This window comes from Tetrao urogallus, assembly GCF_951394365.1.
Source record: "Tetrao urogallus genome assembly, chromosome: 1".
NCBI classification, from domain to species: Eukaryota; Metazoa; Chordata; class Aves; order Galliformes; family Phasianidae; genus Tetrao; species Tetrao urogallus.
Window position 1 is genome coordinate 103,032,345 of NC_136813.1, and position 12,700 is coordinate 103,045,044.

Sequence of the window (12,700 nt, forward strand, 5' to 3'; positions counted from 1 at the left end):
GTTTCTGACACAAGCACCGTTGCGGATGCAAACAAATGTCCACGTGGTGATGTGCTTCCTGAGTCTGCTGGATGTTTGATGGAAAGGACAGCAGGTTAAACTTTCCTAAAATCCATGGCATAGGACCTCCCAAGATTTTCAGACCAACAAAATATTAACATTTTTTGCTCGACAGTGTTATCATATGTCAGGGTGAAATGTTTAATTTTAAACGGCATGTCGAGTAACACTGTAGGCCCCTCAAGGCCTTGGAGACCTCAGATGGAAACCACCTGCCAGCCTTTTGTTAACTGTGCTGTGATTTTCCTAGGAACATACATTAACGATAAGAAAAGATCAAAATGTACTTAAAATTTAGTTTCTCAAGCCGTACTGCGAGACAGATCCAGGTATAATATGTTCCTACAGGCTAATCTTTCTTTGGCCAGGAAGAAAAGCGTGGAAAAGAAAACCATTCTTGTGTCATTCATCTTCTAGCATAAAAAAACTACAACAGCATCAAGTGTGGGGAGATTACTCCTCCTTTCCCATGACCACTCCTGGTGAGCTAATACTGCAAAGGAGTTGTACAGAAATGAATCTGCAATTTTTATGGAGAACTGCATTGATGTTAATCAATCAATCCAGTGTTCAAAAACATATTGCTTGAGTGAGCACCTCATGAATTTGAATCCAGGTAATGAACAGATGCCCAGAGTTATGAGATGACATTTCAGAGGCTGACAACATCCACAACAAAACAGAGTACTAACTTGTTTCCAGGCCTGATGGTGATCAAGATACCAGACCCTGAATAATTCCCACTATCTTTCCTCATGTAATTTTAGCAGCTAAAAAATAGAGGAATGACTGCATTTTACCCCACAAAAACCAGAATGTCGGCTTCCAGATGGCGTGGTGCAGTCACTTCTAAATTCAGCTGTTCCTGAGACAACAGCCACTAAAATCATGTCACAACTGTAGTGAAAGAAATGACTGTAATTGGAAAAGGTCTTTCAAGGTTCGTGTTCACCCAGTGTCAATTCTTTTCCAATTGCTGTCACTGCTTGTTCAATGCCTGGGAACAATGACCAGAAAGGAGCAATCCCAGTATCACAGAACAAAGATCTTCAACGTTCTCACTGCATCTTTTTCCCTTTTGCTTCTTTAAAATAAAAAGGCCACTAAGTCTGGAGGTGCTGGGAGCAGAACACCAGCAAAGTTGGAGCACTCTTACCATATGTGGAGTAGATATTCTAGCTTGAAGCTCTAAAGGGTCATAGCTGAGCTGCAAGAAAATGCAACTTTATCAAAACAAATCACAGTTGGGGATAAGGGGAAAAAATACATCATGCTCTCATCACAAGAAAAGCTACTTTGATCCACTTTCAAAACAATACATCAATCTCACTTGCAACTCTCAGCACACAATGAACATAACTAAATATATTGAACAAACCAGACCACACTCGTCTCTCTCTCTCTCTGTTCAGCCCTTGCAAGAAACACCTCATCAGTCCTGCTCTGTGGTGTCTGAAAGGATGTAGATTTTCTTTCACAATTTAGAGCCTTGGAGGCAGTCTGCAGCTGTAAGAACGAGGTCTCCTCCCAGCGTGGGGATGATACAGAATAGACTCTAAGCATGGAGACAATTTTGATCCAGTGAACAGAGGAGACAGAGGGAGCCTGAGGTATGCACACAGGCCTCTTTCTGCACGTGAGATAGGAAAAGAGGCACAAAGGCAGCCTTGCTCCTAGTTCAGGGCTGCAGGGGTCGTAAGGACATGGCTGCCTTCCAGTGCAGAATGGAGGGTGCCAAAGAGAGCCCTGGCTCATTCTCCTGGCAGACTTCCAAAGCCTCTGAGATTGGGTGCTCTTTATGGGAGTCTACCACCCTGATGAAACAATTTTTGAACAAGGAGTCCCTGGCTGGTGGCTGAAAAGGTTCACTGGGGCCCAGTTTGCTTGTTGCTCTGCATCTTTTCCACTGCAGCAACATTATGGTATCCATCCCATTGGCATGACATGTCCACAGTGACTTCAAACCACGAGGGACATTCTTGTTGGGAAATCATTCTGAAAGAGAGGAGAGAGATGTCAATAGGAAAGCACCCACAGAACAGACAATCAGATGGATGTAGCTTTGGCAACAATTTAGTCAAGCTGACACCCTTTTTTTTTTCTCACACGGGCCTGTTTGGTTTGTCTCCCTCTCCCCAAAAACTACATGTTTGTCAGCTCTTGCTAGCCCAGACTGGGGCAGGATTTTTTTCACCTACTGGCATCCCATGTAACTCTGTGTGCCTTTGGCATGCATGGCACACATGCTCATGGGCAAACACTCAGGAACATCTGTCACCTCGCAACTATGCCCCTGAGGTCTCTGCAGAGTTCCTTGCATTACTGGGGGTTCCTCACACTTAGACTCCAGGCTCTACTCTCTCACAAACTGGAGAGTCTCTAAACTGGTTAGCAACCCCTGGCTGTTGGCTCCCTACTTAGCCTATCTGTATCAGTAGCACAAGACAGGGCCTCACTGTTTTCTTGGGATCCTTCTTCCTCTTCTTGTCAGAGGCGTTGAGGTAGGCCTGCTCCCTGGCCCGGTAAGAAGGGCCTCGGCTCAGCTCCCTCTCGCTGTAGGGAGGCAGGGTGTCCTCCTCTTCCTCCTGCTCGGGTGGTGGTGTCTGTTGCTGAGACGTATCGGATTTGTAGGTAGAAGGCGGTGACCAAGCATAATACGTTCCCCCTCCTCTCTGGCTGGGCTGTGAGCTCAGCTTTGAGGGGGTTTCACAATGGTCACCGTTTTCATCATAGCTCCGGGACTTTCTCTCCAAGACACTGCTGAGGTAGGAGTGATCGTACTTCTGGCTCCCTCCGGGTGTCCGGCTCACCAGCCTGGGCAGGTGCTTCTCCTCATGGGCCCGTCTCCGGGGCGGGCTGTACGACCAGCCCCGTTCCGAGTCCGTCAGTGGCTCTCGGTTCCCCCTGCTGCGCTTAGTGTAGTACTCCTCCATGGAGCTATCCTGATGGGTCAGCCCTCCAGCACGGCCACTGCGTGACTCCGACCGCTCGAAACGCCGAGTCTCCTGGCTGTCTGCCCGCCGGGCCCGCTGGCTGTAGGACTCTGCAAAGGCTGCCAGCTCGTCCATAGAGACGGCTGGAACTCCCACAGAGAAACTCTTGCGGGACAACATCTCGGACTTGGATCTCTGCTGGCTGGAAGAAAGAGAAAATAGTGTTAGAGGTCAGGAATCAGCTACACTCATCTTTTGGCTGCCTTCACAAATAATGGAGGGAAACAGGCTCTGTTGGGGCATGAATCATCTGACCTGCTTTTATCACCTTCCGTAGCAAGAGATGTACCACATCCTAGAAGTGCCCACTTCTCTCTGTTGACTGTAAAGGCAGCCCACTGTGGATAGTTCAGATTCTACATGTCTACCCAACATTAACACCAGGATGCAGTTCCCTTGTCCTTCACTAGACAGGACTGGACTTACTTCCTCTTGCCCCCAGCACTTATAGGTGTATCTCCTGCTGGCAAAATCCAAGAACCTGGCTATAGAAGCTCACAGAAGGTTAATTCTGAAACAGGTTTAAAGTAAGTGAACTGGAACACTAGTCCAGGGTTGAAGGAAACAAATCCTTGCCACTACTTCTGGGAGACCAGGCTGCTGGCATATGAGGGAAAAGCATACACACAGCATCTCTCATCTAGGTGCCAGTTCTGTGATTCCTAATAAAGCACACCAACACCAAAAATTGTCCAAGGGATCAGGTACAAATCTGTGTAGAGCATTATGGAAGCTCTGTTTCTTCTATTTATCTCACTTTTGCACCCCACCTGGAATGGTATCAGTACCTAGCTTTGCCCAGCTTGGCAGGCTTCAGCAGACTTGTGGAAACCAGATTCATGCTGTCCTCATCTAATGACACTTCCATCTTTCTCTACAGCTACAGCCTCTCTCCATCTTGGTAGACTGGACCGGGGCAGGAGGAAATTGAGAAAAGCTCCCAGTACATCTGGCTTTTCTCCGTCACTTTTATACAGCAGCCTCCCAAACACAGCACTCCTCACCTGTGCCGGAAACTGTCCCTCTCATCTCTGTAATCAGAGATCGCCTGTGATCTCGATGTGCTGCCTCCACCAATGACTCCGGCCCAGTACTCAGCATCACCATCCAGGTCTTCTGCAGGAGGCAGAGGTTTCCTCCGTGCCTGGCGGTAGGGCTGCCTGAAGTTCATATCATCCTCATGCAAAGAGCTGAGCTCAGAGACAGTGTTGTTATCTGCAGGGGAAGTTGTAGAAAATAAGTAAGATAGGCATCACCTCAGGGCATATGTGAGGATGAGAAGACAGGAAGTCTGTAATAAACGTGGCTGCAGCTTTTTCAGAAAGAAGCTAAACTGCTCTTCATTAGAAAAAATTCAAAATGGAACCCAAGGATCTCCTCCAAAACTTCATGTGAAGCCTAAGGCTCCTGGGTCTCAGTTTGGACACAGGACTGCTGCCAAACCTACCTTCTGAGCTAGTACTCAGTAACTGGTGACATTCAAAGGGTACCTCAAATGGCATCAGATGCCTGCATTCAGACAGTTGAGCTCAGCCTTCGAGTGGAAATCTCTCCTCAGCCCTGCTTCACCAACACGTGGGAGCTCTCCACCGCCCCGAGGTGGCACATTGTCACAGCAGTTGTGCCACCCCCCCTTTCCTGGTGTGAGACAGGCTGGCTCTGGATTTGGCCTGATTTGCCCAGTTAAACAAAAACAGCCCCCTCAAAAAAAAAAAAAAAAAAAAAAAAGGTTTTTTTAAAAAATATAAGAGACTGTCTGAATCACTGTCAGTCTCTGCCTCATCAAGCACATTGACATCTGGAGGCCTGACACACCAATCTGGAGAGGTCTTTTTATAGTAAATCTTGTGGGTGGAGAAGACAGTGTACTGAGCAATGACTGTTTTGGAAGTACATATAATTTGTTAGTTATGCCTAATCCGTACAAAACCTTGATTTAATGTCATTCCCCAAAGCCCTTACCTTCATTGATTTGCAGGATCTCACATATCTGTTTTAAAAGAGCCTCTACCACTGCTAATGTGGGTTAGCACAGCACAAGTCGGGTGCTGCATAGAGGAACTGAGCCCCTGCCCTGCTGTTTTGTTCTGTGCACAAAACAGACACAGGATAAACAGCGGTGCTACAAGTCCCTCTCATACCCCTTCCTACTACTGCACCTCTCCCTCCTAAAGCAAGGGAGATCCTCATTCGGCCTTGTACTCTGACACCCCTAAGAACTCCCTCTGCCTTTATCTATACAGCCTGCAAGAGGCCATAGGAAAACAGAGAGGAGTTCCATGCAGGAACTCCTGCGTGGAGGAGTTCTTGTAGTCACTTTGCAGGGCAACAATCATTCCAAACTTTCTGCATTGCTCCAGCCATGCTGCAGTCACTGCAGTCCATAGAATATAATTTCAATAAAATCATCCCTTTCCTATTTTGCCATGCAGGGAGTTTAGAGGCAGCCACACTGTAAGACATACAGAAATTCCGGGGGCTATATTTACAGTATTATCATATACCTACGGATTGTAAAAGGCTCAAGTACAGACCTGGCTTTTCAGACAACGATGACTCAAAAGTTCAGTGACTCGAGTGGCCAATTTTCCTAATAGTTTGAGTTTCCCACACCTTGTTTACTCTAATGAAGGATGATTAGATAAGAACCAGCTCTTCAAAATCAGAATATACCCATAGATTCCTAAAATCTAGACTTTATCCATCCCAAGCATTATATCCTAGAGGCTCTCAAAACAAAGACAGCTAACTTTAAGCTATGAATTTGCAGAGTACTTTTCAGGTCAGTGAAAAAAAAAATTCAAACCGTTCTCGTTCCTCACATTGCTCTCGCATTCTCCTCGCTGGGTCAAACTGAGCCAGTTCTTTCTCAACGTAGTAGAGCACTTTCATGGAGTCCCTTTCCTTGTCAGTCTGGATCCTGTACCCTTTGCGCACTGCTACGGAGAAATTAAAAGGAATTAGTGGAAAATGCATTGAAGTTCAAGACTTTCAGCCAATACTGCTTCGATAGCTGAGTTCATGTCTGCAGGCAGGTAGGCTGCAGCCTCCAAAACAATGAGTCAGTCCTTGCTTCAGGAGAAATCTGTCTGTAAGGTGGGACGTGAAGTTGTGAGCAGCTGCATCATTTATAAAGTTTGCAGCGACAGCAAAAATGGCTTGGAAATGCCCAGCCTATAGAACCACGTACATCAAATGGTGACAGTGACCCCACCTCCTACAGAGGATGACAAGGAGAAAAGTAGCACTCGTTTCCCTTCAGTGATACAGGAAGGATTTGTCATGGCATGGGAGAAACAGACCCAGAAGGTCAGACTGCTTCTGTGCAGCAGGGGCCATGAGACTGCAGGGGAAGCAGGTGGCTGAGCATTTGGGAGCTGCACTAAGCAGGACCAGCACATCTCCCCACTCAAGGACTTCTGCTCACAAAGGTAGAAGAACATGTGGCAGAAGCTCCACAGGATACAGATGGAAACAGAGTCCCATAAAGCACACCACACTGCTTTGAAATTTATACCAAACTCAATAAAGGGGCCAATCAGGTCACTGAGTAACTGAAACTGTTTCCTCCGGCATTCTTTATGTGCTCTATCTTACAGAAAAGGTGAGTCTCACATACGCATTAAGCTCTCAACTCCTGGGATTACTCCATTTGCAGGGGAATTCTGGACAGCTTTTTTGGCTTTGCTATCTTCCTTCATGTAGAAGAGACACACCCGGAGCTACAGCAGCTCTAACTCCAGTAGGCTGGCTCCAAGCACACTTCATGGCTAACCTGGCGACCTCAAGGCAGGCCTACAGCTAGCAAGTAGAAATCTGCCTTTTGGAGCTGTGAAGAATATAACGTTTCTACAGCAGATTGTTTAAGGAAGGTCTCAACCCAGAGCTACTCCAAGATGGACATGAACACATGTCTAAGTCCAAAAGAGTGAATGTTCAAAGCCTCACCAGAGCACTGTCATGAGGATGTGACTTACCACCACAAAATGAACCTGTTTGCCTTGCAGGGGGTTGGTATATTCCCTTGCATTAACACTGCAGTGTTGCACAAGCATTCCTCTTGAGGCATGATTTTAAAAAACAGCTGGATGTGGTAATGAGCCACTGTTTCTTCTCTGTTTTATTCCATACCCCAATGGATCATGCCTTAACATATGGGTTTGATAGTATGCTGCATAGTATGTACTGTGTGGGCTGAATAAGGACTTGCCAGCAGTATTTTTAGGCACCTTCTGTCCTCAATGGCTATGCATGTGTCTGTGCACTATTAAATAACCATGCTCTGCCTCAGAAGTGGCTGTGCCACAGAAATGGGTGGAACAATTCCTGTAATAATCCTGAAAATTGCTGCGGAAGGAATGTGCTTTACTGAGGGTTTTGACTGTGTGCATGTAAAGCAAATAACTACATCCTGAAATACTACTTTGTGCATTACTTTGTACAAAAGGTGTTAGGTGTTAAAACGTAGTATGTGTCTATCACAGTCCTGCTTTCAGCGTGTCTCCAGAACAAACCCATACAGCTCAGCCAACAGCAGCCTGGGTTTCAGTTTTATTATCACCATAAATGCACGTACAATGACTGTAAATGCACAACATGACTTACAGAATGCAAGGAACTCTGCCTCTGCCTTTCAAAGCAGAAGGCCAGCACGTTTCTTTGAGTGAGGCTGCAGCTACGAAGAAGGGTTGGCACAGCATGAGCAACAGCACAGCAAGTTCTCCACTTTGCCTCACTATTGTTGAGCTCTGATCTGGTACACTGCCAAGAAAGAGACCTCTTGCTATTCTTCCTACTAACGTGTCTCTCGGGAGCTCAGCTGAGCTACCACCTCATTTCTACACAGGCCAACAACCAACCATCAGCTGGAAATGACTCTGACCTACTAATAACCTTTGGGGACCTTGAGCAGCAGCTTCCAGACACTGGCTCAGAGCCAGCGCTCATACTGAGACTGTGCCAAACATCTATTTGGGCAACATCTATAGCTCCTGAAAATGATGGGAGAATTAGCTAGACACCATGCTAGCTTCATGCTTGACTCGCTATTGCAGCTGTGTATCAAAAGGAAAACTACCTTCTTGGTTAATTCTGTAAGCATCTAGAAATTAACCTTCAAATTAAATCTGCAAAGATGACCATGAGCAGCTCATTAAAGGTATTTTCTATTATAGATAAGGCATATTTTGTCTCTAAGTTTATTAAATACTTCCAGCAATTATTAAATCTCTTCATTATTCCCTCACATGAGAACCAAATTCTCACATGCTTCCTCTTCATACCCTTCTTCTTCTACAAATTGTCAGAATCCTTTAATCCTTTAATAAGGTCTGCATATTTTTAAGCCCATCTCAATTATATGGAAATGAAGATGCAGGGATATTAAACCACTCCTTCTCTAAGTCACAAAGAATGGAATGTTCTTCCCTGTTACAGTTTATTTTCCTCTTCTGAACAGTTTATGAATTTCTAATGTTTAATCTGTGTAACTACTGGCAGGCTTTTTTTTATTCTTCTGTGGGTGGAACCAAGTCAGACAAAACTGTAAACTGTTTTCCTCTCCTGAAAGGACAGCACTGCTATTTTTTTCGGGCAAGTGTTGGGAATTAAGAAATTTCTCATCCTTCTACACTTCTCATAGGAGAGGTCTGGAGTTCAGCTCTTGGATCAAAGACTTCCCTATGTGCATGGATTGGAGAATCTGTGCAAGTCTCCAGGCAACCATTACATTTAAAATAGGCAGAGCATACATCCTAACTTATGTGCTGCCAACCATCTTCTAAATATGAGAACTGAAATTTCATTTTTATTTCCTGTTCAGACCTAAGTTTCAGACAGTTTCTAAGCTTCACTGGAGCTTTGTTGCGCGGTATTTATGTAACTAACTGCAGGCTATTCTTTAAAATATGCCCACACCTTAGTTTGCTCACCAGATCACCCCACAGGGGTCGTCTACAAGCACAGAAGCCATCTAAGGAAAAGGCTGCCCTTTGCAGACAGGCAAGACAGGATTACAGAATCCTCCATTCTCCATCCCAGAGCATTTCTGATCCCATCGACCAATTTTAAATGAACCAGACAGAAGGACTGAAGTCTCACAGATATAAAGCTTTTACAAGTTTTAGATCAGACTTATCCTGGCTATGTGGAAGACACAGAAATTGTAATTAGTGTTTCCTCTGGGCAAAGACCTTTGCCATCCATTCAACCATTAACTGTTTTGTTTAGCTTGCTGTGAGGCCAACCAGCAAACACATAGTTTGGAAGTGCCACGTAATTGTTTTCTCTTCTACAGCATCTGATTAGGGGATATGCTGGCACATGATGGAGGAGCCTAAGAGGCAAGGAAGAGAATGTAGGTTGATACCAATCTTCCTTATTGGCACAGTTCTAGGAACACATTTTACACGCAGCCCCCTGAACAACAGGAGCACGATCCAGGCTAAGGCTTTGTCCAAACTATTACAGTAAATATTAATTAAGAAAAATAAAGCTTAAGAAACTCTGTTGTCTCTTCACAACAGCTAAAACTCAATGTAATAATATTAGTATTACCACTATGGCAACATGTAGTATTACCTGTCAAATTCTGAGTTAAGGGCTTAAGACTCACCATTTTGAATTATATAATAAATGCACCCTTCTGTGTTATAAACATGGATGCCAAGAGCCACTCCATCTTATTTCCAAACACATCCACTGTTTTACACTCTGCATTTGTGCTCTGCTGGTAAAGAGATGAGTACTGGGTCTGTGACGTGACTCTTACAAAATCCCTCAGGTTCCCACAGCCAATGCCACACTCTACATGAAGTGACATTTAGCACAAGAGGGAAAAAAAGAAAAAGAAAAAAAAAGCACTGGGCTGTTTTTCTTCACTTTCCAACACAGATTTTTCAATTGGATACATTCTGCTTTGGGTCAGTGACTGATTTATTTCCTATTTCAAAATGTTTCATTCCAGGGCTCTGTTTTTATTTCAGGGGAAAAAACTGTCAGACTGTTGAAGGAAAATACTTCTAGTAATTCTGGAAAGGTTAATGCATTGACTGGGGCAGGGGAAGGCTGCAGAAGATTGTTCCAAAAGCTTAATTACTTGAGAATGCTACTTGATTGTGTCTTTTTTTTGGAACTCTCTTATCAACACACTGTCATGAGTAAACTTAACAATTGATTATCAGCGCAGTGCTTTGAAATCAGATGTGGCTGAGTCAATGGCAAACACACTGTGTCAGTATGGAGACTACCTTGGTAAGAGTCACTTCCTCTCCACAAAGTTTGAGATCAGACAGCTACTCTGATCCTGAAATGCTTGATGTGGCTAAATACTTCATACTTCTTGAAGGCAGCTTCCTTTCACAGCAGGAGAAGTGACCCTGAACCAAGACAGAGCCACCGTACCAATACTCCGTGTCTGATATCGATCCGTAACTCCCTTCTAGTTAGAAGCATTCTGTCACTCACAGTTCATAAATGAAAAGGCTGAATAAGCCAAATGACCTAGTGACTTCCGTAACACAGGGGAAGGGATCCAGCCTCTAATGTTCTTGGGTAGAAATGATGAAGAGGCACATTCCTGTGCCCAAATTGTTACACGGACAGCACCACATGTTACAGCAGAAACTGCTGCAGGAGGGCAAGCAGTGACCCATGGAGAGCAGCAAGAGTGGTTTACCAAGAAAGTGTAGCTTCTAAGGCATTGGCTCTAAGAAGAAAATGGCCACTGTTTCTGCTCCCCTGAAACCATTCACCCTTTTTTACCCTACAAGTGAAGTTTTACAGCTGTATCAAACGAGGCTCAGAGCGTGGACCTCCCATTCTCCACTGACCTAATTCATTACTCAAGCTGACATTCTGCTGACAGCACTAGGAAGGTTGGACTACTTGGCCCTAAGGGATGCGGCTGTCATTGTCAATGTCAGGATCAAGATGCAGTTTCTCCAGGATTACCCTGTTCATAGCACTCTACAGATGATGTTCATCCTTCCCTTTCTCAGCCCTGCTCCCAGTAAGTGGACTGAATGCTGTGAATTACCATTTTGGTTTCCTCCACCAGTGTCACTTGGAGCCAAGGGAGGTGGGTGTGACTTATCCATTAGCACAGCAGGAGATGGGACACCAGCTACAGGAACACTGGGGATGTAGTATGGACCTGGGATGGAGGAGACCGCAGGAGGGTACCCTGCTTTTGCTGCCTTGCCTGCAACATACACTGAAAAACAAAAAGAACACCAGTCAGCATTGCACCAGCTTTCTCCAGACCCACGTGTCACATGACAGAAACCTGCAAACCATTGATGCTGGTGACATCCCAGCAGGAGATAACTGGACAAATGAAATGACAAGGACCAATCTGATATTCTCTAAGCCTCCACGGGAACTGGGGGAATTAAAAAATGCACATGTCAAGTGAACACTGTAAGATGTCTGGCAACAGAAAGACAACCAGCGTGTCTGAGACAGCATTTCTGCTGCCACCATTTAGTGGCAATTCAGCTTCTGAAACAACTGATGACTCAAGCTGCAGGAATGAGGCTCACGAAACTTGACAGATCTGCCTGACTCCGATGGGAGAACCTTGCTGGGTCACAAGGATTTTGCACTGTTGCAGAAGGCAGCTGCTTTTCAATGTTGGGAAAATACTTCTCTGGATGGTTTTAGTCTGCCCCCACAACACTCACTGACATGATGGCAACTTTGGAAGAGGAGCATGACACTGTGAAGAAGGCACAGCTGCCAAGGCAGGGAGGGCTTAGAAAATTACATTTGTAATTAACTTTGAGCGCTCAACCATTGAGTAATAGGTCAGATGCTTCACTCCCCAGGAACTAGCTCTTCAGTTAAGCAAAGTGCTCAGGGCAAAGGAAGCAACATTTGCAGATTCTCCTCCTGTTCTGCTCCTGCCAGGGAGCAGAAGTAAGAAAGATCTGCATCAGCTTGGATGGGGTCACTCACACGCCCGGGGACAGCAGCAGGACTCAGGGCAGCAAGGACAGCGGACGTAACAGCAGCAGCTATGTGGGCAGCACTGACACCAGCAGATCCCCACCAGGAGGAAGAACAGGAACGCTCCCAGGATCACCAGGCCCACAAAGACCCACTCTGGAAAAAACAGGGAGAAAAAGAAACTTACAGGATTGCACATCACTGGAGAAAGGAATGGCAGCAACACTGTCCCTGCAGAGACAGGCAGATGGGGCTGTTAGCAAAAGTGGGTTCCCTCCTGGCCTAGAACTGCATTGAGCAGAAATGGCACACGGTGTTGAGAACCAGAGCTACAGGAACATAGTCCCTTCCCATCTGAGAAGGAGCAGCACGGAGGCAAAAGCTCTGTCTCCCCAATATGGAAACCCTTTGTCCCAGAGCAGACCTGTATGAATGCTGCAGGACATGCTCCATTAGCATTTGTGTCTCATCTAAGATTCATTCTTCCTGCCTACGTTCATGCCCTGCTTGTGTGCTTGTTCCCTAACTATATTCTAATTTTAATGGGCACAAACTATGGCGAAAAGCAGGCTATAAATAACCCAGCAAATGAGCCAGGCCTGCCCCTTCGCAACTAGGCCCACGCACACAATTATTCTTTTGAATGTGCTGAACGAACATCCTATTCAGGCGCTGCAGCCAGTCAGGAAACCTAACAGCCA

The 12,700-nt window shown here is 45.5% G+C and overlaps 1 protein-coding gene across 1 annotated transcript in view; it reads right to left on the reverse strand.

Moving 5' to 3' along the window:
- Positions 1-2,019: 2,019 nt before the first annotated feature.
- The window catches only part of ILDR2 (immunoglobulin like domain containing receptor 2), a gene marked incomplete at both ends in the record, with an annotated part of 32,732 nt that continues 22,051 nt past the window's right edge, over positions 2,020-12,700 (reverse strand). Inside the window, 6 exon segments of the mRNA XM_079547480.1 lie at positions 2,020-2,055; positions 2,517-3,195; positions 4,058-4,268; positions 5,876-5,989; positions 11,089-11,265; positions 12,009-12,155. Coding sequence (XP_079403606.1) covers positions 2,020-2,055; positions 2,517-3,195; positions 4,058-4,268; positions 5,876-5,989; positions 11,089-11,265; positions 12,009-12,155 — 1,364 coding nt within the window.